General features: G+C 29.8%; 2 protein-coding genes across 3 annotated transcripts; one reads left to right on the top strand and one right to left on the bottom strand.

Moving 5' to 3' along the window:
- Positions 1-79: 79 nt before the first annotated feature.
- LOC105681348 (60S ribosomal protein L18) lies at positions 80-1,597 on the bottom strand. The gene is made up of 4 exons (XM_012390643.3): positions 1,509-1,597; positions 1,284-1,370; positions 598-804; positions 80-486 (listed from the first exon to the last, which is right to left on the bottom strand). The coding sequence occupies exons 1-4, from the start codon at positions 1,509-1,511 to the stop codon at positions 217-219; spliced, it is 567 nt and encodes a 188-aa protein (XP_012246066.1). The 5' UTR covers positions 1,512-1,597; the 3' UTR covers positions 80-216.
- A 1,377-nt stretch (positions 1,598-2,974) lies between these two features.
- On the top strand, positions 2,975-26,487 carry LOC100746202 (sphingosine kinase 2). 2 transcript variants are annotated; one of them, XM_003485223.4, is made up of 7 exons: positions 2,975-4,075; positions 15,994-16,345; positions 19,898-20,266; positions 21,098-21,348; positions 21,630-21,722; positions 22,335-22,474; positions 23,271-26,487. In XM_003485223.4, the coding sequence occupies exons 1-7, from the start codon at positions 3,520-3,522 to the stop codon at positions 23,457-23,459; spliced, it is 1,950 nt and encodes a 649-aa protein (XP_003485271.1). In that variant the 5' UTR covers positions 2,975-3,519; the 3' UTR covers positions 23,460-26,487. The 2 variants fall into 2 exon arrangements, with proteins under 2 accessions (XP_003485271.1, XP_012245931.1); XM_012390508.3 differs by lacking the exon at positions 19,898-20,266.
- Positions 26,488-27,621: the final 1,134 nt, after the last annotated feature.

The raw sequence follows: 27,621 nt of genomic DNA, 5'->3' as shown, positions 1-27,621 counted from the left end.
CTAAATTTGCATCTTATTTGAAATTATAATTTCAATTGTACGCTTCATAAAAAGTGAAGGAATTAATAATGTATAAAAATATTGTTATGAAGCCAACATTTATTTTCCAGCCACCTAAACTTGCTATATGAAAGAATATAGAAATAGACAAACTGTCTAAATATTGCAAGTCAATGTAAGGATATGGTACAATAAATGATGGCAAATAAACAAAATTTATTTTTTATAACCACAGCTACGCCTACGTCCCCTTGCTCTTTCAAACTTTCGACCCTTTGAGCGTACTAATGGTTTTGTATGAGAGTGTGGTACACCAGGTGCAGGTCCAAAGTGTTTCACTGCTTCACGAGCTTTACGACGACCTTGCATTAAAACTGTTCGTTCTCCAATAGGTGTACGTAATGCCAATTGATCAAAAGTGATCAATTCGCCTCCAGCTTTTAATATACGTGCTCTGGCTCTTTCAGTAACACGTAGAGCACAAACCTATAAAAAATTATGAAATTATACATTAATAATTTTTTCAAGCAAATACAAAATAGCATTTTATTTATACAAACTCAAAATTAAATTCTGATAATTGTTTCTATTGCTTACTGTAAGTTTAGGAATTTCAAAAATTCTAGCATCATCTGTCACTGTACCAACAATTACTGCAATAGCATTTTCTCGTCCAGGTTTCTTCATAAACCTGACAACACGTGCAAGAGATATGGGAGGACGGTGTATTTTACTCATAAAAAGTCTCTTAAGAACAATTTTATTAAACTTAGAATTTGTACGTCTTGCCAGGAAACGGTAAAGCTATAACAAAAATAAAACCATATACTTCTATATTTTTATTGTATAAAAAGATACTTTGATAAAAAAACACAATGTTTTATCAGTTTCATTACGAAATTACAAAAAAAAAACAATACAAACTTTGCATTAAAACGCAACAAACTTTCTGAGTAACATTGTGTCAGCTAATATAATCGTCTTTTATATAAAGAAAAAAGACGGAATAGGAAAGTTGACTAAATTTTTCTAGCGAACGTTCAAATTGGATCAGACTATAATAGTACTGACACAGAGTGCGGTTCGCAAAAGAAATTTATCTGTTTCAAAACTCACGTGTTTATGACAACAATATAGTATTAGATCAGTTGTAATACACAATTAATTTTCAACAGATGTTACAAGAGTGACGTTAGTTTGTAAATAAAATATAGAATACAAATGGTACAAAATTAAAGGTAATAAAAAATATATATATTTAGAAATGCATATAAAACACTTACTTTGACGAGAAGTCGTAAGTAGACATCTTGCGACTTAGGTTCTGTGCGCCGAACCTTCCGATCGTGTTTATGGTTTATATCGATACCCTGTAAAGAAAATAATTTCTGTTAACTTTCTTTAACATTTTTCAAATTTAACAAAGAACTTTATTTATATCGATTAACACAGATAAATCAAAACTCTATTGATTTTATAAATATAACAATGCCACTGCACCACCCTACCATTTCGATACACCGGAAAAGAAACGGAAGAGCTTATAGACAAATCAGATAGAGACCCGTGTAAACGGATGTCCAAGGGGGCGCTGTTAGAGAATGGAAAATTGGCACGATGAATACTAACTACGTAAAAACTATGGAGTGAACAACTTAATGTATAAATTTATATTAATTTTTCATCCAAATAAAAGTGGAAATAAACTTAACACTAAACAAATTTATTCATTCTTTACATAAATCTAGGTTAGTAATTTTGATGCGTATATAAATGTATCAGAACTAAATCAGAATTGCCAAGATAAAGAAAAAAAATTATTTAATATAAATTTTAGAAATTACTATATACAATCGTTAAAAAATATATATATAACTTTTTTTAACACATAAATTTTTACATGAAGAAATAAAACAATCATTTTTTAAATATTTAATTTAAGTTATGTACAATATTCAGTAATGTGCTTAGTATATTATACATACATATGTTTGGATACGGTTTAAATTAATGTAAATTAGATTCCTATTTTTCTTAATCTATTTTTTGAAGAAATTAATTTATAATTTTCACTCGATATTATTTATGTAGAAATAAATTAATTTCTAGAAGGAAATGTATGTTTCATTTGGTAAAAGCAGTGAATAAGATAGAAACAAGTTCTATACATTTTCAATTTGATTAACTATAAATACATTTATATATATGCACAACTAGAACAATTTTTTTACATATATACAATATATGTATTCAATATATGTCGGAGAAGAAAATAAACTGAAATTAAAACTGAAATATTTACTTAGTATTATCAAAGAAAAATATGATTATATTGCACGTGTAGAATAACAAAAATGGAGAAAATATGTATATAAAAACAGTCTTAATTCTACAGATTAGATAAATCTATAATTTATGAAGACAATTTATAATGAAAACGAACTATTTTTTGAAGCTTTACTCAAAAATCATAAGTATAGTTTGTAGAACCCATATAGTAAAGTCATAAATTAAAATACTAAATGTCAACAATCGATTGATATAGCCCTACTCAGAGCCGGTATTTGGAAATTTTATGTAATATATATATATATTGATTGAATATATATATATTCTGTAAAGAATACCAGGTTATGTATATCTAAAATGAATTATTATATAAACTTTTTTTAAATATACTACAAAACAAGAAACAATTCTTACATTGTACGGTCCTGAACAGGGCCCTGGTTCCTTATCTACCCCAATAGGTTTTAAATTCCTGTTTTGATTGTCGGAACATGTAAATTTAACGTTTAGTAGAGTTTGCGATTATTTTTATGATTTCGTCAACTCGTTTTTACCAACTGTACAAAATCTCACCGTCATACTAAATATACATATGTAGTTTCCTTGCACAAGAAACATGTTGGTGAATTGCAATTTACCAACACAAGGTAGCGCTGAGGTGCTCCATCAATCGGTCCGTCAAGTCTCAAGTTTCACATAAACAGTATATGCCGTGACTTCGGTGTGTTCGAAGCAGTTTGATGTTCGAATCCGCGCAAGTACAGAAGAAGCCGAGATAATGGTGAGATAATTTTTTTTAATCGAAATACAGAGTAGTACATTCCTTTGATTAATCGTACATGGTTCGGAAAAAACCTTGACTATGTTTTGTGGTCGCGATTTAAATACCGTCCTCCCGTAAAATGGATTCTTTAATAAGAGATAATGTTATGAGTGTATTACTCGGGAAACTGCACGTGCGTCATTAAATTCGCAACACAACAGTTCAAGTAATTAGATGATGAAAAAATGTCTGAGAGAATGAAAGAATCTAACAAGAGAAATTAACTCGTTAAGTGAATTGGGAACTCTTTCTTAAATGGAATGGTACAAAGCAACAATTCTTTACCGTGGCAATAAAGGAAACTTTATCAAGATAGGAAAGAGATGTCTGTTTATCATGTGCCTTAATTACCACAATAATGATCTTCTTATGGTATGATTATCAATGTGATTGGCGTATCTTACTGAATGACAGACAATCATCAGTGTGTCATGGAGGACGGTGGTCAAGTGCATTCTAACACTCTTCTTGAGGAAACATTTTATGTTACGTCGAAGAAAAACACTTACTACAAGGTGAGACTAACAGAAAAGGGTCTCAGCTTAGAGAAAGACAATAATGGTGCGACGAAGGTTGAAACGATCGTTCTAAACGACATAATAGGGTGCAGATGTATGCGTTCGAAACGCAAAAGCGCGGGAAGCTGTGTTTGTGGACCAGGTACCTCGAGATCTCAATTTAAGCTGGTCGAGTCTGTGGAAGCATATCAATCCTACGACGAGTTTGACACTTCGGCCTATCTTTATATTTATGCGTACACACTGAAGAAGGCACGTATGAAAGGTATCAAGAGACGAGAAAGGACCACGATCACGCTACGATTCCGCAGCTTTGACAAATACGAAGATAATCTACGAGAGGCCAGCAGGTGGCGATTAGCTATAAAATGTCTCATTGTTGGCTTGCCTGTGCCTAAAAGTTTTATGAGCCCCAGTCACGAGAATCTGGAATCGTTGATTAGCGGTGAGTTCAATCTCTATTTCGTTTTCTTTTTCTTCTTCATCGTATCAAGACATTCACATAGCGATAATTCGATAAATTATGTTTCTTTTCCCACCCTTCTAACGAAGACGTTTAAGGTAGGATCATGTTAGGTAATCAATGCTAGAAATTACGAAATAATAAAACGCGAAGAAGCTTCATTAAAATTCCTTCTACATATTTACGCTAATGAACTTACATATTATGGATGAATCTAGGTATTAATGATTGAATGTTAATTTCAATAACATGATTGTATCTTATTGAAACGAGAATAGTTAATAAATCGGGAATGGCATTGTAACATGGGATGAAAGGTAATTTAATATAAAATATTGTTTATTAATGGTAACTAATATTTGTAAATATAATCAACTATTTCGCAAATATGGTTTCAATTATAGTAGGTACATTGTTATATATGTAGTCATCTCAAATGCTTTCTATTATGTGAAATGCTTTCTATTATAATATCTAATATATGCAGGCCAAACGCCAATGTTTCTTTTCTTGAGTAGGTCTAGATTCTAGATAATGTGTATTAAGAATAACTGTACTTTCATTTGCAGCAAATGCTTTTTCTTCTGCACATCATTTTTAACATTTATTTTTTTCCTTTTTAAATACATTATTGCTTATTGTTTATAGAAATATATTCGTTTGAATAATGATAGTTAAATTTTTTAATAATCGATTACGTAGAATCCTACTTAATGTTCCAGCAAGGCAACATCGAAACGGAGGAAGTTGTATGTGTCGTTATATGAGTACATTTTTACAATGATTAATATATTTGAAATTCAACAAATATGATTGCATGAATAAAAGAATCCCAGATACGGAGTTAGATTATGCGCACGTCATTCTGCGCACTATCTCCTTAATTATATCTAAAGGAATATTAAATTACACACACACACACGCGCGCGCGCACGCACACAAAAAACAATTTACAAGTTTCTTACGTTGATTCATGCAAAGATTAAGATCTTTTATTTGTATTTTCAAAAGAAATTTTTAATACGCACGCTATCAGTCATTTGCAATATCATACGAACGAATTTCCACATACATTTATTTCAGATAAACGATACAATAATTTTCTATATCTTGATTCATAACCATTGCAACTTATTTAATTTTTAAATTTGAAAAAATTTATTTATTTAAAATTTATTCATAAAATTAAAAAACTGGAACAAAATTTAGATTCATATCGCCTTTAATCACTTCATTCATTTAAAATGCATTTACTCACCACATTCATAAATATTGCAATCATGTGGAAATCAAAGATTCATACGCTCACATATTTTTCAATGTTTTCTTTCATTTATGTATTATGTACGTTCGTTCCAATATTTCTTGTACATTTTCTCTTACATTTTCTCCGGAAACATAAAAGATGCGTTAGAACTATTAAATACATTACTAAAAAAGTGTTTGCGTCAAAGACGATTTTTTTTGCTTTAATTGGATTTAAAACAATTTAAATGTGTAAACTCCAAAGTTTTAAATCAGTATCTTGAAAGAAACATTTATGTACTGTAAAATTCAGTACAGATCCAATGCTTAGAAAAGATATTGTGTTATTTCGTGGAAATAAAATGTTCTAGTTACTTTGAGCAATGTACTTTAAAGTTTTTTAAATATTTTATTTAAAGTTGCAACGACTACCATATGGTCATCTTTAAAGTTGTATTTACATATTATTAGAATAAATATGTCTTGTCTTATTAGTGTTAGAACACTAACAATTGAAAATTTTTACAGATTTCGTGTTTCTCCACTTTCTGCTTCAAACTTTCGGAATATGTACCATGCTATTTTTGAATTTCCGAAATATCGTAAAACAAAGATTCACCTTCTTACATATCTGTTCCATTTTTTCTCCTTAACCTTATTTTACACAATAGAACATCTGCAATTGAGCAAAAAAATCATTATTCACCGTCTCTGAATCGTAATCATAATTCTTGCAGAATTTATGTTTCTTCTCGTCCTACTTCAAACTTTTCGAATATTGTTACCCTTCTGTATTTTCGAAATGTCTGCCAACATATTTCCATCAAAAGTTTTTCAATCTCCTTTAATGCGTCATGCTTACCTCCGGTTATTAAAAGTTTTCTGGACGTTAAGAATCGTCAGAGCGAGGATTATATTTCCGCATTTTATTCTTAAATAATATTTATTTTGACTGAAATATTTCTCTGGTTCACAATGTCAATAATATTATATTAATTTAAAAGCTACACAGGTTAACATCGCGTTATATATGCGTGTCGCTAAAATGCGTAAATCTCGGAATTATGTAACTTCTAATCGAATCTGATTATGCCCATTTATAAATTAAAGGCAACAAATCGCGTCTATATTGGGAATTTATTATTAAAATTTCGAAATAGGAGAATTAAGCATTATCGTATTTCTTAAAAGCAAAAATTTAGTTTTATCGTCCCAATGCTCTTTTTATACGATACTCTTTTTATTTCTTATTTAAGAAGTAATTTTAAAATTATGATTTTCCATATTTTTGGTATAGACTAAAAATAATGATATGATAATAATAGGACTTGTTGATTTACTAATTACTGGTATGCTGTAATTATTACACTTTGCGTATATATACATGCTTGTCATTCAAGAACATTGCTAGTCATTGCATTTATTTGCAAGACAGTATAACAACATGATAATAATAAGCGTGAATGATGTTTTTCAGGAATAGAACTTTAAACGAAGTAATATCGAATAAAGTCATTATGACTTCCCCGAAACTGAACTATCTTAGTTTAAAAACTAAACGAAGTTCAGCTTCGCATTTTTCCTCGTTTAATTCATCTTTGCTGTGTGTTTCTACATAATTCTATGTATATATTGAATACATTATACATATAGTAACGATAACTCAGTTATAGATATACATTTTTAGAATTAGTATTACTTGCTTAAATAAACATTATTTCTCTTTTTGCTTTTCAATCGATTTTGTTCTTACGTCAGTACTGTAAGTCAGAATTCTGAGAATTTGAATTAATCATGTTTTTCAACTGCTGAAAATATCATGTGTTTAGTTTTGCAGTAAGCTAAGTTATAACTTTAGTTTCTTTGTGGAGAATGATATATCATAATACCGAGAATGATATATTAATAAAACATCATTTTATCAAAATAGCAGTGGTCTGGCATACGTCATTGTAAATTAATAATTAACAACATTACATAATTAAATCTTATATATCAACAAAATATTCCTATAATAATATGAGATCGCTTATGTCATAGATAATGTAACACGTTTCTGCTAGTCAATATTCAAAATAATGATACTACTTATCTTGTAAACAGAATATGATCATTTTATGATTATTCATTAAGTGTTGGAAATTCCAAATGTGAAAAAAATGTGAGAAATGGAAAACTCATGTGTTTGTTAAATTTTTAAAAAGCCAATAAAATTCGTAATCATAATTTATTTTCGAAAAAGTTTTAATCTTTTGTCTTCATCCTTTTTCAATATTATTTTATTACTAATTTTACTACTAATTGAAAATCAATACATAAATACACAATACGTTGTTGAAATGTTATTCGATAAAAGTTATTCATTAGGTTCAAGTACCCCATTTTTTATCAACTTTCACGTTCGTAAATATTTTGTTCATTGAAAATTGATATCAGATTCCTTTGCTTGATAACTCGGCAAGGCTTCGTGAAATATTTTAATTTACCGTAATCGAATGCGATTCACTTTGAATTTTCACTTCACTGTGTGTATACAACGCATATGTTTCCACTTGAGAAGAAAAAGACAACTGTACAACTGTATGCACGATTCGCTTTGTAATTTAGTTGCACAAATTAAAGCGGTTCAGTATAAAGTATGAAACACAAGAGAGTAATCTTTTCATCACATATGTATGCAATCCACCTTTTTAACAAAAGTTTCGAATAAGTTATACTTTGTAATGATAAAATACACGATGATAGTAAATAATGAAAATTCAGAATAGTAATAATCAATAGTATCTAGTATTTCGATGTTTTATGAAATGTTATTTTAAATAATAATTAGTATTTACTGATAATTGCAGTACTGTTGCTATTGTTCGTTGTTGGTTCGTTATTACAAGCATTGCGTTGTGCCCTGATGCATGAAATGTTAGTTTTCAATTGTATAACGCAATAAAAAGATCGTGTAATTGTGTCTGGTATGATGCAATTCTGTAATAAGGATACATTTTTATGAACTCGAGGAAGAACTGAGTCTCCATGGAAAAATTCAAATGTAATAATTATTTAAATTTTGTTTATTATTTAATATTATTTTAAAGAAATATATGTAATATGGTATGAAATTATACGTTCAACAAATTTAGATATAAATTGAAATTTATTAACCCATTACGAGATTATTACTATTTGGACTTTCAAAGGTAACTGATTCCAAGATTTTGCTGTATCAATGCCAAGACTTTGTCTCTTTAATAACACCAACAACCTGTGGAATAGTGAGAATTGTGTGGCTAATGAATCGGTATCTTAATCGTCAAAAATATTTGATGATAACATTTTTGTATCTTTATCCTATTCGATAAAAAAGTTATTTTAGTAAAGAATTAGTTTAATTAAAATAAAGATGGTTTAATACATTAATAGCAGCAATATTTTTGATTTATATTCTGTTTATTTTGAATTCACGTAGACAAATTGTATACTATAAGAAAATTAGGAACTATAGGAAAAAGGATTAGAAATAAATACTTGCTATTAATCTTTTCGATTTTGAACAACAATAATAGCAAATAGTAATTAAATTACATACAATATTGTAAATTGCAAACTATATAAATAATTTTAGTACTAACTATTGCTGTGAATAGTACTATCAGTGGTGTTAGTCTCAATGCTATTAATATTCCAATACTATCAATAGTTTGATCAAATATTATTTATAATAGATATATGTATAGACTTTTTTATTTGCAATTGTCTGTCTCAGTATTACAATTTATGATATGACATACTTTTCTATTGCATTATATAATTTTTCATTGTAAAGATTTTTTATTTATTTAAAGTCCTGTATTTACTTACTATTAATTATAATTCCTTAATTTGACATCTAAGAATACAATTATTACTAAGAAAAGTTGGTTAATGTCAATAATAATACTATTATAATTATAAAAAGATGTAATATTTTAATGATAGTGTAAAACTGTTTATTTATAGACCTATGGTTATTAAATTTTCAAGTCAAATTATATAGAATTAAAAATAAGGTTTAATTGGTATTTTTAATCACTGATATAAGCATAGATCAACATATATCGTAACATTAGCAAAGTTCATAAAAAAGAAAAGTCTTCCTTTTTTATAGCAAAATTACAAATTGTTTTATAACATCCTTTTTACGTCACTTTGCGCAAAAACAGTAGATAATAGCAATGCTAATTTGAGTGCTACATGACGCACTAAACTCTAATACGGTAAAAATGTTATCTATTTGACACTGATTTATCAATAAAGAAAGAGTTTTAATAAACTATGGAAATTTATTCGCATCGATATACATGTATTTTAGTTAAAAAAACAAATTAGCAAATCTAGAGAAAACAGACTTTTGCAGTAATCAAAACGTTATTGTATGTTAGTAATATTTTATTTTATCGTTATTATGTTTACAAAAATTTATAATAACCAGAATCTTTTTCCTTTCTTTTATTATGATTATGAAATAATTAGTATTTTCGAATCGTGAATTTTTTAAACTAATATTTGCGAAGCAAAAAGAAAAACGAATTTTATTGCATAAAAAATATTTACGTCGGTCTCGCTGCTTATTACGATTAGATGCATAAGTATTAAAACGCCGTCATGCCATGGTTGCTAAAAATTTATCGCATTTATGTCCAAGGCAAGAAAATTATCGCGGCAGTCGGACTCAGTCGAAGTTCGATATTTGGAATGATCTACCGATAGCTTATCTTCCTCAGATTGAATATTTTTTATTTGTTAACGTTTGTAAACATATACACATGCTTGATGTATTGATGTTTGAATCTATGCATATCCATATTTAATATTATAAAATGTACAATAGTGTAAAATATATAGAATAAATAAAATGCAATAATAAATAGTGTAATATAGTAAAAAGACTAAACTAATTTGTATAAAATAAACAACCAAAAAACCAGCATATCTTTTTTATAGATGAATTATGATACTTGTACGACGCATAATAATGAAACAATGCACCGACGTGTAGATTCTAACCGAATGAGTGAAAGAGGTTAATTTTCATTGCAGCCTATTCATTTCGTGTTTCTCCGTCTCTTTTTTCAAATAATACCCATGTATTTATTTGGTATAGCGTGAATTTTCATGTTAATATCTTATTGAATATTCTGCCAGCGGTTAATTTATAAAAAAAACGTTTAACGCTTCTTATGTAAGTACTACATACTACATACATACATATGTGTATATATTTGTATATTATTCGATGTTGCGTGTTACAAAGTATATACATATGAAGTTGTAACCAATACAAAATCTCTGCTCGTCAATGGTGCAGTGTATTAATACTATAATGTATATAGCATTACTATCTGCACTAGTGAAATTTTTTCATTACAATATCTGCCAAAGTCTACTCGTTGATAGTATAATATTATGCATAATACAATGTTATACCATTATAGTTTTTTATTCATATCAGTAAAATTGTTATAAATTTTTTGGCCTGGAAACTATTTGTCGATAGTACACAACGACGCATCTCCGAGTTTTCATCGCTATTTATCTTCAGTGATGAAATTCAATTTTTGAATGGCTATTGCATACAGAATGACCAAATTTAATATGTTTTAATTTGATAATTTAATCAAATCGAATTGCATTCGAAAAATAATAAAATAAATATACACATTTTTTTCATCTCTCACGAAATCAATAATTGAGGCAATATTTCAAATATCATGTTTTCCGGAACGTCCTGTTTTCATTCAAACAGTTTCGCTTTATATCAAACTGCAGGTTAATTTATATTTTATTGTTGACGCAAAAGCAATCGATATTGGTTAAGAGGAAGAGATTTATCCTGCATAATAATGTTTAACCATTAGTTCCAACGTGCGTTTCCGTTAGGATAATGTTTTACCATAGGACATTTAACATGGGACATGGTAACTTTAATGGAGCTCTGAAAATAGAAAAGAAGACTAAACGAGAGGAAATACATATTATGAAAAATGTTTTTTTCTCAAATTTTGATCTTATTTTATTCTTCTCTTTGTTTTTTCTTCAAAAGGATACAGTTGCAAAGATTAATTTCTCCGCTTTTTTATCAGTCTGTTGTTCAATAAAACACAAGGCCACGTACTAAATACATTGAACTATTGCTGTGCATTCCGTTTACGTCACTCCTTGATTTATTGTGCATTGACGAAAATAACCGTCCATCTACTCTGCTCCTCTTTTGACACAGTCCTTTCAGATCGATGTAGTTCAATAATTCACACTAATTTTTGAAGATAGTCTCGAATATACAGATCACAGTGGCTAATATGTAGGTACCTACATATTGTACATATTTTTTAATTTATTTCAAGTTTTATATTAGTATACTTAGAGAACTTTTATGTTTGATAAAGTATCGTTTATATAATTCAATAATATATGGCGAATGGATGAATGGTGTGTTTATTTTATATTGGTTTAGTGGATTAGATATATTAAATAATAAATTGGTCGATGCTACACGTTGACCACATGTTATTTCACATTCCAAAGTGTGCTATTCACCTGTATCGATACATGCTAATCCCTAACATCAACATACTGTTGAGCATATTCCACAAGCGTAACATTAATTCAGTATGTCTAGCTTGTTTTAACGTATAATGTTTACATGAATTATTTATCTTGTAATAAGTAATATATTAAGAGTAAAATCATTAGCATTTTTTCACGTTCCATATTTTTGTTGTGGCTTTTATAATGCTTTTAAAAACTTTTGTCCATATGGTACAATATTATAAAATATGTTGGCAAAATTTATACGGAGTTCTGCTATTACATATCTAATATTATTTATTTTGCTATTAAGTAATATTTAGTAATATATTACACAATATTATTCACTGCACAATACATACCGTTTTGTATTCGCTAAGGATACGCTTCGCTTGATAATGCTTTCTAAAATTTCTTTGCAAACTTACACTTGCCACGTACCGTTCAACTCTAAATATACTCATCCTCATAAATATATAAATATATTATACACTCGCATATAGCTTGAGTATTGTGGTGGTCCGTGCATTCACAGGGTTCTAATTTCTAAATGCAACAGAGGCATGCTTTCCTCGTCAAATATTCTCTCGTGCGTCGTTGCAACGTTGGAACACGAATGATTACCAGAGTGGAGCTAGAATATTTATTCGTGTGTGATTTTCAGCTTTTTTAGAAGGCTTTAAAGTGACGTCGATTTCACGCGAACTACAGACTTTCAAGTCCTGGAGGTGCTTTAAAGTAATAACTTTAATTAAAATGCTGTTGTGAGTTAGCATATTTAAAACGCAGATGATACTTATATCTTACAAAAGTATTAGAATACTTAGTATAGAAACTTTTTATCAATAGGATCGTAAGATTCGTTTCAAATTCTACCCATATAATTACGAGCCGTGTTTTACAGTAGTAATGAAATTTCAAACTGTTTTTTTATAATATGTTGATAGCTTCCATAAGTAGATATAGTAAACATATATAGTATAGTCTATCATGTTTCTATAAGTATTCAAATACTCTTGTGAAACAATGTGTTATTTGAAATGCCAACAATAAAAAGAGCAGTAAAAAAATAAAACATCAATCGGTAAATAGTCGAAGTCCGTAGGTCCAAACACGTAACAACGATGATGAACAATTCCTCCTTTTTCCATCTATTCAAGATATGACGCGAAAATATGAATAGCATTAGGAATCGGAAATAATACATTCATAGCTTAAACCTGACCACCGGTTTGAATAGTTGGTGATCGGGATACGCTAAAAGTTTCATAGCGACTGGCTGATTCCGTCAATTCTCAAATTGTTCTCTTGACAAGTTTGTTTACAGTGCGCGTTTGAATGGCCACGTATTACTTACGTGGTCATCCGTTATATAACATTCGGCCATATGGATAGATGCTTTATTTATGAGGTTATTGGTGATATCGACGCGAAACAAATGTGGCAAACCGTGCGTACATAAGACGCAAGACAAAAGAACAATTGGGTCGTGTATATGTCGCGTCTTCGCGTCGCCAGAAGTGTTTCGACATTTTTCTCAAGCAACGGACCATGTGGCTACCAGCCAAATTAATTCAAAATGACCTACATAAAATTGCTGATTGCATCTCGTTACAGGGATCGATCGTTGTTCGTTGTTTGCGGTTATCGAATATTGGTTCAGTTGTCCGAACCAAAGCTTTTCGCTTTGTTGCTCCTCGAATCGGAGCCGATTCTGTGATGAAATTGGATAAGGGCGAAATTCATTTGCATTTTTGGTCAGGAATCGTTTCACAATATCTGTTATCTTTGATAATATATTTTTTTGCACTTATGTATCTATGCATGTATATATACGTATATTGTACGTATAGGTATAGCATATGGCGTAGATCAGTATGCGAAAGATAGCTGGTGGTACGAGAATAATCCGTGCAAAATACACATGTACTTTATTGTCGTCGACCTTGAATTCCAATTTGCAGAAAAAGCGATTTTTATAATGCGATGCTAAAATTTTTTGACTTTGACTTTGATTGAAAACTGTTTTCAGTTTCTAGTAACAATTGTCGCAAATTGTTTTAATAAATTCTTATCTTCCGATTAAAAATCTTAAACAAGTCAAATTAGCCTTAAATACACTTTGGAAACTAAATCGCGCATGTCATATTTTTCGCAAGATAATTTTGCAAAGTTTAGCGTAAAATTGTAAAGAGATTAAATAACAGTCATGCACGACGATTATGTTATTATACCTTTTTTATCCGCTATATTGAATACAATTTTTGTCAAATTATATAAATGAAGCTTCGAGGAGTGATATAATATGATATACGATTAATTCACTCCAAAAGTTTTCTTTCGACTCTCAGACCTTTTATAGTTGGTGTTACTTTATCTGTACTTTCACTAGTTGCATTTAACGATCCATAACTCCTAGGTTTACGTAAATACAAGCAGAGCCTGTTTAAATTGCTGTTCAGACTGAAAATAGTAACGTTCGTAAGTTTGATAATCTATTTCCTCCATTTTTCTCCCGGAAATGTAGGCAATCCTTTTTTCAGAAGATGGACTTTCTTGTTCTATAAATTCGATCGAACACAGATTTTTTACGTTGTTAGGTTTTATATAAATAAACGCAACCATCGGTTTAATCGGTTAATAATCGGCAACCATAAAATGTGTTTTGTAAAGTCGTACAAAATATTTGACTATACTACACATAATTTTTAAAAATTTGTTACTATGTACATTCATAAAATCAGTTACTCATATTTATATAAATATTTACTAGTAAGCTTATTCCAATGATAGTCCATACATCTCGATTAATTAGGAAATGCTCAATTACTATCGCAGTAATCAATTCCCTTGTTCTTTTTTTATCGTATTTCAATCTCAATTAATTGCGAGCAAAGAAATCCTTCATGCAATTCAGAATTATTAAATAGGAAATATAATTTTATAAAAATGCATAAATTATAAGCGAATTAACCAATAATCGTATATAATTAATAGAAAATTGTATCGCAAATATTTTAGGCAAAAATAAACAGCATGCTTCATGATAAAATAAAAACTACATTAGAATACATTTGTAAGAAATTACTCAAGATAATCGAAGACGACTGAACTGCAGAGAAATCTCTGCAAAGGGGTTTGCTGCGGTGGCGTCTGCAGGGGCGTCTTCCAAAGATTAAAACACGCTCGTTGCGTTACACGTCACGTAATCATCCAGGGGTTTCTTGCTTCGTAGAAATTTTCTTTACCCTCGATTAACTTCTCCTTATTGTACGAGATTATATGGCCAAAGATTTCTCATAAAATTTTCAAAGATATTCTGGACCTCGTGATTAACAAAATATAATCAAACTCGGATCTGAAACATATATAGATTCTAGTCTTCTACTGTAAGATTGAGAAAAAATATTTTAGATTCTAAAATTAACGGAAAAGTTTCAGTAAACATAAACACTAAGGCCACAAAGAACCAAAAAGAAAGTAAAGCCAATTTCAAGTATAGCATGAATTACTCGTGTGACTTCGAAACTGAAATGATTGTCAAGAAAACGGTCAGTATTGCAGCACTTAGGAATTGCAATGACGTGCATAATGTGCCCACGGTTTCATAAGAAATCACCCATAAATTGTACGCATAACACGTGACTGTGTGTGAGTAAACGTGATTGTATCTTGATACATTACCAACTAAACAAATCAAATACTGAAGAAATATTTTTAGAGAAATCAATACAAAATATATGACATAATATAAACTTGGAAAATAATAATCTATCGAACTTTTTAACGAAAGAAAAATTGTTTCTCTTAAAGTAGCTGTCTCCACTTTCATTAGATTCATTCATTTTTCATTAAAAAAATCATTGTGGTTTTTTCAAGTCATGAAAACGTACCACGGTTAAGAATAAAGTTATAACTTAATTAATTATGAAACTAAAGTTAAATGATAGTTTTAATAGTTGAAACACAACTAAATCCTAATTTTCAAAATCATCGCTTACATTATTATGATCTTCAACCCGCCATATGACATAGCAGTGTACAAATGGAAAAAGAACAGGAAAAAGGAAGCAAAAACTCCTTTGAATTGATTGCAGCGTGTCCAGGTGAGCAACGAAAGATTCTGGTGTTGCTGAATCCAAAGTCGGGACCAGGAAGAGGTCGAGAAACGTTCCAGAAAAGGATCCATCCGATTCTATCGGAAGCTGAGAGGCCTTATGATGTTCACATCACCAAGTGTCCCAATTACGCACGCGAGTTCGTGCGTACGAGGGACATCTATCAATGGAGCGGGCTGCTGATGGTCGGAGGCGACGGTATCGTGTTCGAAGTAGTAAATGGGCTTTTTCAAAGGCCCGATTGGGAGAAAGCTCTGAAGGAATTATCCCTTGGTGTGATACCCTGTGGTTCTGGTAATGGTCTGGCGAAATCCATCGCGTACGCTAAACAGTAAGTCTCTTTTAGGATCATCCGGGTTCGTGATTTATTTTATGTGTCTAGCTCGGTCGTTCCGAGGAAGTCGTTATTTCCGCCCGCAACCGCCTCGTTCAATTTATATGTATGCTCGTAGAAAGGCGTTTCTGCAATTTCGGCAGACAATGGATTTGTTTTAATAATGATTTTACTAAAATTTTTCGAGAAAATTCTTTTCACTCACGTATACCTTGTATTTATGTATTATAGAATTTATATACTGTTTAATTAAGTTCAAATATATTAAATTTAGTATCATGAAAATGAAATATAGAACCTGATAAAAAGATGTTTTATTGGCAAATAAGAATATTCTTTTTGTAACCACTATATTTTGTAGCCATCTTTTTGTACTATATAACGTACTGTAATTGTACGCTATTCTTGCCTCATTCTTTTAATTTTCTGTGGAAAAATTTTATAATCTTATACCGTTATCGTGCTTCAAACATGTTGTTGGACATTAGAATGATAGTTACATGTATGTCACAAGAATGAAATTATTTTAAAAAGCACTTAAAATAAAGATTGAGTGATTTGATAAATAAATTATTATAAAATATGGAAGATCGCATAGAGAAAACAGATACAGGCGCCATTTAAAGAAGATATTAGTAAGCGAGTGCATCAATCTGCACCATATTGGTTCATTGTATCGAATATTGTTGCAGAGCAAAGGGTTAATTATACACATGTGAGCGACATAACATCGCTTAACAGGCATCACTGTTATCAATTTATTCTGTGAATTAGTATGAATTTCGTGACAGGCAAGTTGCAATCTTTGAGCATAGGCATTGTTACAAGCACATAGTCTGCATCATATATTTTAATTTTTCTTGGCTTTTAAACAGAATTTTAAGATAGATAAACAGGATAAAAAAGATTTGAATCGCATCAAACTAATTTTTATAAATATCCGAAACGAAAATTTATATGCAGTAATCTATTTATCCTTGCATTAATACATACATAAGATGAAATATTCAAGGTCCACTGGCTTAGATTTATGATACGATGATTAACTCGGTGCATTGAAAATTTTCTGATATATGAATTTGTAATTTTTCAGCAGCTATGACTACTCTCTACAACGATATGCACGTGATAAAATTTCGCGTTTTTAAGGATCGGACGATAACTCGGATGAGCACCGTAAACTAACGATAAATCGACCTAATTTTCGTTTAGCCATTAAAGCGTCGAGGACTACACGTGCCCCTGCATTTTTCCTCAAATTCAATTGCTTTCATTATCTTTCATTTAGCTTTTCCTCTCGTTCATATTTCCTACGTCATAACAAATTTCTAATATCTATCCTACATCATATTCATAAACTGAATCATGAAACTATAAAACGATTATGATATTATCATCGTTTTGCCGACGTTAAAAATTTATTGAAAATATTTATTAGATAAAAAATTGCGACAAATTATAAAACTGCAATAATTTTAAACTCGTATTTATTTTTAATTTCCTTTAAGTAAACTTATAATGTAATAACATTGTAATATAACGATTGTATATATACTTGTTCTTTGAAGTATTATCGAGTAGATAGTATCGAAATAAGTATGCTATTATTTCTTATGAAATAGCAGAAGTATGTTAGATTAATCAGCATCAAGCTAACAACAAATTTGCACATTTCTTGATATCCGTGGGTTTCATACCTACTTAAAGAATCACGCGGATTTTTCCGCTTGTTAACTGCTCACCTGTTACCGTCAATAGTCATAAAAAATTCGTTAAAATGTTGTACAATCAGACAATATATACGATAATGAGATATAAATATGTTTTAGACAAAAAATGTTCATATACTTTTATGTTGTTATCGTTTATCATTATCGTTACTGTTATTAAAAATGCGTAAGCCACTTGTTGAATATCTGTGCAATAAAAAGTTAAAAAAAAAGTAATACACAATCAGTAACATTCTACGCTATAGTAGGTATATTGAATCTTCATGTTTGAAAGCATTATTGTTCTAATAATTTAAAAACCATCGTTTGTTCATTATATTTTCACTAATATTTTTGTAATTAAAAAACCAATACTTTAATTTCATGAATATTTTAAAAAAACTAAGTTGCACATTATAAGATAAAAATTATTTACATTAACTTATCATTGTAATGTCATCGGGATTCTCATCGGGTGACGTTACGTATCTTATGTAACTCAAGAGAACACTATCATATCGATGTAAAACTAAAGCGTTTTTTACTCCCGCACGTTTAATACTAATGTGTTTTAACGTTTCAATGTGTTTCACCATCCTTGAAGTATACCTTCCATATTGTAATTATGATCATATCAAGCAACAACTGGGATGAAAAATACCAACAACAATATTCATGGTACCTGGTACAGATAATGAAAGAAATTTGCACGATCAAAGAGATATTTAACGTAGAATATCTTTCGAACTACATATGTAGCTTGTTGATAAGGTTGTGCTCAAGTCGATACGTGAGTCTTCAATTTTTGTTCAAACTTTATTCTTAAATCGTAACGAGAGGTAATGCGTTGTAAATGACCTTGTTTCATTTCATTCGATATCGGTCTTTACGAACACGTTTTTGGTTTCTCACAACACTTCGTTTTATAAAACATACGCTATTCTATGAGTCACTTGAAACTACTATTCGTTTCGTAAAATTTGTGTTGATTATCTAGAAAAATTATAGACTTTGCGGTTAAATTATTGGACATTTCTTTTACTATAAATGGCCCCCATCCACACACACAGACATATGTAAAACTTGTAAAATGTATGTAAACAAAAATTAAATATTACAAAGCTCCAATTGAGATTATTCTGCGTTTCCTGTTTTAAGCACATAGCTTAGTATCGATTTTACATTGAGAAATAGAGACAATTGGATGAAACGCGACGATAACGACAGAAAGTAGTTATTTAATACGCGTTTAGCGAAAAGAGAAAAATTGTAAAGGAAATTTCATTGTTACAAAATTATAGTAATTATGATATAAGGACGGAAGAAAGATTCAATTTTCTTGATGCAGCATTAAATAAACTAGATAGTCGATCATTATTCTCTTGTGGTCATCCGTAATATTATCGATTCTTAGTTACAAAACACAAACAGTTCCAAATTTCTCATTTCATTTTCGTACACAGAAAATTAAAAAATCGAATAATTATATTAATAATAATAAAATTAACCCTATCGTTCTCTTTAGCGTTTAAATATATCACCCGAGATAGATGTTATATCTTTCAATAAATATTACTAAAACAGAGGAAATATTTGGTTTCTATATTCAGTATAATTTTACTAGCTTTTGTGTACTTTACGCTTTTTATGAGATAAAGTACCCTAAAAAAGAAAACATTTGTAACGATACAAACGTATAGAAGAAGTGAGGAGAATAGCAGGCGTAATGGAAATCATGCTATAATTAAATAATTAGAATTATTTTATTTAAGAAAAATCGTAATTTGCTTTAAAAATAATAATCATGCGCATTTACCTATAGTAACGGATTCTATTTCAGGGAGCCGTACGATTATAATCCTCTTCTCGTCAGTGCACTGTCCGTGGTGAAGTTTAAAAAGGCGCAGATGGACCTGGTACGCGTTGAAACAAGGAATCAGATTCTATTTTCGTTTTTATCGGTCGGCTGGGGTTTACTCGCCGACATTGACATTGAGAGTGAACGTCTTCGTGCAATAGGCGGTCAGAGATTCACCATATGGACTATCGCCCGGCTGATAGGTTTGAGGACATACAAAGGAAAAGTATCTTATTTAGCTTGCGATAAAGTACCGTCCGTGGAGAATTTGGGTAATGGCAAGGCCTACAATGAGTACGCACAGGAAACGCAGATATCGCATTCAAGGAGCTGTGGCGATGATTTAGATCGGTACGTTGTTGTCTTATCACGCATTACCTCTATTATTTGCGCATGAAAAATGCCAAATGAAACAAGCATCATATTCGACAAGATAATCCTTTGACAGAATTCTGAGTCAAATGGGAAAGATGGAGTGAAAATTTTCGCTTAATAGATAACAGACTAGTACGAATGCAAACTTCAATTATCTGTTCTTTGAAGTAACGATACTCTTGTGTAAACATCTCACTTTCTCTCAAAGTATTATATCGATTAATGTATTATAAAAGTCGTAAGAAATATGTAAATACGCTTGTCAAGTTTACGTAAGTTTATAGAAACTGAAATGATACTTTGCATATGGATGTCTCGAGTTTACGTAATATTCTGAATAAATACATACATACATATGTAGTTATCATACGAGATACGGTCTCTATTAATTTTCTATTGACTATGTAATAAGGATCTTATTATCACGAAAAAAGACTTACGTAAAATGTCCGTAAAATAACGCAGAATGTCAAACGAGAGATATTTTTGTATTCAGTATCTGGAATATTGGAGAGATTCTATCTGAATTTAAAATCACATATATAATTCGTTCAAGGTTTCATCTGCTTTGTGAATTTATTCTTAATAAATCAGATAAAAATAACACCGAAAACAATCGTTTAAAGTCCCAACATCAAGAACTCATAAAAATTTTATTTGTGGTTTGCATTTATCAACATACAAATTCAATTCTCAAATTGCAATATTTTGTAAATTGACGTTTGAAACGTATATTCTTAAAAAATGCTTGAAAAAAAGTAATAAAATATGAGTTTTTTTTTAAATACTATTCTATCATATGTTTAGATACAGCAAAATCAGTGAATCGAAAAGCTTCCATGATGCAATCGATGGAGATCCTGCTATTTTTGATGGATCGTTTGATAGCTGTGATGATAACGAAATAATAAGCGATAATATCACTCTGGAAACAGAAGCTGAGAGAAGACAGAGGCTAGACAGCTTCTACTCTGCGACATCCGCAAAGTCAACTTATTTTAGCACGGGATCAATTTCTAGTTACCATAGCATCGATGATCCCAATAATGAAGATATTGGTAAGCTTTTAATTCATACATTAATAATTTCCATATCTCGACAAAACGTTTTTCTTCTTGTGTGCTGTTACTCGCATATCATATTTTTACTTTATCTACTTTAAGATGCTCGCTTGTAAACGTTTTATGTATTATTACATATTATGTTCTTAGAAACTAAGAGTAGATAAAAAAGTTGGTCTAATTTCTTGATTAATTTAGTACATTACAAGCATTTGAATTAATTTAAATTTTCTGTACTCTGTACCTCTTCCTAAAATAATAATATTTCTGTAATTAAGATCCAGAGAACAGTAGTCAAGTTATGTATGGTCCATCCTCAAGGCTGCCCGCTCTAACTTCAGAAGTATCAAATTCTTGGACGCAAATTGAAGGTAATATCTTTAATAGTTTCTAAAATAACAAATGATAATTTTTATTATTTTTAATAATTACCTCCTAAGGTAATAAAAAGTACCGTTAAAATAGAGAGTAATATTTAAAGTCTATGCATATGAAATCAGATGATAAGTTATAATTTATGCAAGGCAAATATATGCTAGTTTAGCCCTTAATAGTCTGCATGCATCTTACGTTGCGTTTCTTTACACATTATGTAATTCGCAGCTTTATCTGCCACGATGCTAAACTTGATAATGCTGGTACACTTGCTTCCCGTTGAAAAACGGCATCGAGAACAGCATCGCAAGGACAAACATTGCTGCAAATCATATTAGTAACCATAACCCATACTTGTACATAGTGTACACAGCTAGCTTGTGAGTAAAGCTATAAAAATGCGTACAATATAAACAGAACTGGAATATACTAAGAAAATGTGCAAACAAATGTACCAACGTTATTATCCCATTTACACAATAGTATTCTAGACTTAAGTGCCTAATTTAAGTGATGTTATAATAGGATATTTTAATTTGAATGATACTTTCAATATAAATCAATGAATATATTATTTAATGAATTTGTTTGTGTGCTTGAAATTTCAGGAGAGTTCGTTATGGTTCACGCGGCATATCAGTCTCATTTGGGCCAGGATTATTTCTTTGCACCTCGTGCCAAATTGGCGGACGGCGTTATTTGGCTTATGATAATAAAAGCCGGAATTACTCGAGCTAATTTACTCCAGGTAAATAGTTCGATTAAAAACAATATCTCTGGCTTATCTAATTCTAATTCATTGCCAAACAAGTGAAATGTTTTTAAAAGCGAAACGCTTATTAGGTCCTTATTTATTGATAAAGTAATTTAACTCTTTGTGATATATTCGTTGTTTTAAGTAATACAATGAACTTCCATTTCTCGATTTATCTTGGGTATATACCCATATATATAAATTATAAAGAACATTATCATAAAAACATATCTGAGCTATGTTGCCAAAAGATCTGCACATCTGAATTCCATCATCTGAATTTCACAATTTATACACATAGTTCAATGGCGGTTGGTTCAGGAATGAGAATTTTGGCGGAGGTGTGCTTCCGCGATTCGAATAGATTTACGAATTTTTCAGTGACATAGCTCAACTGTGATTCAAAACAGGCTTTAAAAATATACGAGCTTGATAGGTAAGTGAAAAGTAAACAAGATTATGCTTGCCTATCAAACACGTGCTTAGACTGTTTTAGCAATTTATCAAGTTATTATTAACCAACAAATCTAAACAACTTTATTGAAACACATCTTGAAACAATTCGTACATTGCCAAAACTTTGATCACAAAGAACTAGTCATTTTTATTATAAGACATCTAAATTAACATATGAAAAATTTTAACCATTCTAATATAAGTAAGAAAATGCAACTTTTTTTATAAGGTATTATGATGTAATTATGATGGAATTAAAATGAAGTTAGAAGCAGATTCAACATATTATAAATACGATATCAACATATTAAGAATTATTTACTATGTTTGTTAGTTCCTGTTGGGATTAAATAATGGTACCCATGTAACACGGTCTGGCGTCGACATGATACCGGTAAAGGCGTTTCGAATAGAACCAGAAGAAGGAGCGAACGGTTACATTACGGTTGATGGAGAAAAAGTAGATTATGGACCTTTGCAAGCTGAGATATTCCCATCTTTAGCGTCGGTAATGTCTCCTTGATACAAATTAGCATTACACTTCGTACAGAGTTAGCAATGGAAATCAAATTGTACAATCCTAAAATCTTAAGTTCAATAAGATATGTGTTATGGTAGCATGGCCTGGTGACAATACTGTATTAATATATTCCAGTTCGCAATACGTAAATACGATTTAGCTCAAAAAATTGCGATAGATGTACATCCTAAACTATGATATTAATTCGTTTCATCAGATGTATACGAGTACATATGTATAAATTAGCGATATTAATGTAGCCATAATTTGTATAGGCTGAACTTGTTATTTCCTAGAGGTTTATCGTTTGTACGACATAATCCGATGCTGTTATTTGAAACTTTACAGACGTGGTTCACGCATCAAAATTAAATACATTGAAAATACTAATTAGATTAAAACCTTTTTTTATTTTCATTAATTTTTTTATCTCGAGATAATTTTACATCAGTAGTTTTAACGGTAATAAAAATTAAAGTATTCCCCATGCATTTTTAAGTACATTCCTAATTGCATCTCATAAATAAAACTCGATTGAATTTGGATTCAAAGGAGATAAAAATTTCAAAAATTCATGTAATTTCTCTCCTACAACGCATTCAGTTTCCAAAAAAAGTCATTTAAAGATTAACGGCTATTTAACATTCCTTTGTATAACTATAAAAATTGTATAGCTTAATTCACTTTAGAACCTTTCAATGTATAAATATTATAAGTATCTTAAACACGTAAGTTTTTTAATTGTTTAAGATGTACAAAACGTCTGAAAATTTTCGGATGCGGTTGATGAACCATACCATATAACAGCGTTCAATAGTGCTTACTAAATAGTTATCTGTAATTTTATTAATTAGCCTAAATCCTAACTTTGTGGACTGTTTCCTATGCAACGTATAATAGTATAACTTCAAAATATTTCATGGATTTTATGCTAGTTTTCCTAATCCTCGATTTATACAACGAATTGGTCATGAAAGTTAGATATAAATCGAAATCAATATTATAACAATATAATAAGTTGAGTAATTCGATGATTAGATGTATCTTCCTCCTCGTTATTTACCAAAGGGTATTATTAAAATTCATCAAGGATTAACGATAACTTCCTCCGTTCAATACCTTCTGGTTGTTCTTTCAGCGATGTAAATAAGTACATGTATTGTATTTCTTAAACGATTGTATAGCATATAATACGTTGTAGCTTCCATTGTAAGCATAAAAGAATTAATTTCGATCTTCTCGATCGAATTTGTAAAGATTCTAATTTTTTAAGCTTGTATGCATTTTATCGACCAGGTTGTTATTATCACGCGGTCTAAATGCTGGCATACAGTATTGATTTAATCGCGATAGTTCTCAAATTTTGTACATTTAGACGCATTTTAGATTAAAGAAAGAACATGTCAATCTTTCGATACAACGCACAGATACCGTCTTTTGATCTTACGCTTACGAAATATTTTTTCGAGACATCATTAGCCGCTATAAGAACGACATAAGAACATATCATAATAATTAACAGATAATATGCGGCACGTTAAAGATCCAATATCTGATTCATAAGAGTGCACAATTTAAAAAGAAAAGAAGAACTAATATCGAGAGGACACTAGAGAGGTGTTTGATACTGTTATATAGTTGCGCTTTAATATCGAAACGAAGAATTTTCATTTATTATAGAAAAATTTCATCGATGTTCTCTTAGTTGCTAAAAGCATTTTTATAGAGATAATCGATATAACGTTTAACAAATATTGCGATGATTATAATTTGTATAAATTGTATTATTTTATACGTGTAAATTTGTGCCAAGAGATGCGTAAAGATAATTAAGAAGTATATAGATGATTTTCTTTTTCTCTATATTATTTCTTTTAAGGTTTTATTATTCTATCCTTAGTTTCGTGCCAAATCTTGTGTTTCTGCTTGTGTCATAAATGCCAAGGATCTTAATTTAACTAACAAGAGTTAAAGCTTTTCACAAAACAAAGAAACCAATTATATATATTTATTATTTTATTTATTGTTACATGCTGTGCAGTATAATAGGGTTTGTAAATTGTTAATGTTTTCCCAAAAATCAAAGGAACACAAGAATTTTATTCACAAAAGGCACAAAACAAAAGAACAGTAAATAATATTGACATAGTTCCATTTGTACTATCTTCAGACAATCAATTTCATTTTATAGCACAGTCAACAAGAAGAAATCAAAATTATCATTTTATAAATTATGTACAAAATACATTGCAAATTCAGTATGGATAAGATTTCAATGGCACATTTGTAATAGAAAATTAATGATTCTTTATAATTGCAGATATGTTTACGATTGCTAGGAAGAGTTCTAGTTGATCCTTTCTAGTCACATAACACATTTGTATGCTCCTGAATGTTATCATTTTGGTATCAATTTAAGTATATATAAAATTTTTCCAAGAAATGAATTTACTTCAATTAAGACACATTTTTTCGAATGTATGTACCAATATAGTCATGAGCTAAGAAACTATTGTAAATACTGAAGAATGCTTAAAATCTCTAAGGATCGATAATCAAAATTTTGAGGTTAACTATAATGATTAAACAATTATTTTATAAAAATGTTTTTTGTAGAAATGTGACTAATAAGGGTTTTTAACTTAAAGCATAAGGCTGTAAATGACATTTTTGTTCGATATTTGTCCCAAAATTTTCAACAAATGTAATTGTGTTACACATGATCTTTTTCTAAGTTTTTTCATTTTTACTAGTTCCTTTCAATATATATTATAACATTAAAAATAGGACAAATAGTCATCTCGTTATAAAAAAATAAAGAAGCGCTAAATTTTTGCATATTCTTAGAGAATCGCTACATTACCGCTCAAAGGAAAAAATATTTGTCATCGATGAGATCAATATTGTAATGTATATTGATTTTTGTTATTCCGCTATTTTTTTGCGGAACGATCGTTAATGTTTTTGAGAATAATGAAAGTTATTTAGTATGATAGCAAATATATATGATAATAAATTTCTTTACATAAAACCTCTATCATCCCGTGGTTTGCTTAAAACTATTGTAGTTAATGAATATTATTTCTGTGCCTAAAAATTGCATATTTATAGTTGCCAGTGTGTAACATATTAGAGTATACCAATATAAATGTGAGTCATCCTGAATCATATTTGTAATTTAATGAGTATTACAGAAGTTGCAAGTTATAAAAAGACATTCCTATCTATATTTTACGATGATAGCACAAAAATTAATTACAAATTATTTGTAACTTACAAAAACATTAACACACTTATAAAATTATGTACATAAAAAAGAAACTCTAGTTTATCACTTATTTATTTCGATATTGATACAAGGAAAATCACCATAAAATTTCTTTCAATCTGATTAATCAAACCAAGCTTCTTTCAATCTGATATAACTATAATTTTTCCAATGTTATACATATTTTTATTTGCATACAGCTACGACATAACCAGAAAAAATGAACGAAAAGGAACTGATATATATCAGAATATAAGAAAAACTCACAGTTTTCTTTAATGCACTTGATTGAAGCAGCTTATACACAGGAAAAATTAGAGTTTTCCTGTATACATAAATTCGTATGAAACAAGATACTTCTTTTTTTATTTATAGATCTGCCGTAAGTACTGCTAACAGGGAAATCACTTATTTACAGTTTATATATAAAGTAGTTACATATAAGTTGCTTATAAGTTTATATATGGATAGAGAACACAAAACACGATCTTTCACGATTGTCAATTCTAGTCTTACAAAAGTATCGCGACCATAAATTGTATTTCCATCATAGCAAAACTCGTATCATGATATATATAGAACTTAGCTTTCAATAATACACTAGAAATATCACTCTAATTCAGGCATCATACATCATACTTGAAAAATTACACCAATTTTCACTATCATCTTAATATTGTATAAGAATAAAAAGTACTGTAAGATTCAAACAGAATTTCATTTAGTTAATGTCATTCAATGTTATGTAAATGAATAATTTGCAGGAAGTTATACAAAACCTTAATTACGTTCAATGTTAAAGATTAAATATTTCACTCTTTTTTTAGTTGGGAATATCAATGTAAAAGATATATATTTACAAGGTAAATGCTAACAACTTGAATTCGACATAATTTG

This window comes from Bombus impatiens, unplaced genomic scaffold (genome assembly GCF_000188095.3).
Source record: "Bombus impatiens unplaced genomic scaffold, BIMP_2.2 scf_0044, whole genome shotgun sequence".
Lineage (NCBI taxonomy): Eukaryota > Metazoa > Arthropoda > Insecta > Hymenoptera > Apidae > Bombus > Bombus impatiens.
Note: the sequence above shows the minus strand (reverse complement) of the source record. Positions and strands in the feature narration are given on the sequence as shown.

Coding starts and splice junctions, on each gene's coding strand:
- LOC105681348 (XM_012390643.3), bottom strand. Junction 805..1,283: donor ACTTACGACTTCTCGTCAAA/GTAAGTGTTTTA, acceptor TTTTTGTTATAG/CTTTACCGTTTCCTGGCAAG. Junction 487..597: donor TTGAAATTCCTAAACTTACA/GTAAGCAATAGA, acceptor AATTTTTTATAG/GTTTGTGCTCTACGTGTTAC.
- LOC100746202 (XM_003485223.4), top strand. CDS start 3,520: ATGACAGACAATCATCAGTGTGTCATGGAGGACGGTGGTCAAGTGCAT. Junction 20,267..21,097: donor TGTGGCGATGATTTAGATCG/GTACGTTGTTGT, acceptor TCATATGTTTAG/ATACAGCAAAATCAGTGAAT. Junction 21,349..21,629: donor TCCCAATAATGAAGATATTG/GTAAGCTTTTAA, acceptor TCTGTAATTAAG/ATCCAGAGAACAGTAGTCAA.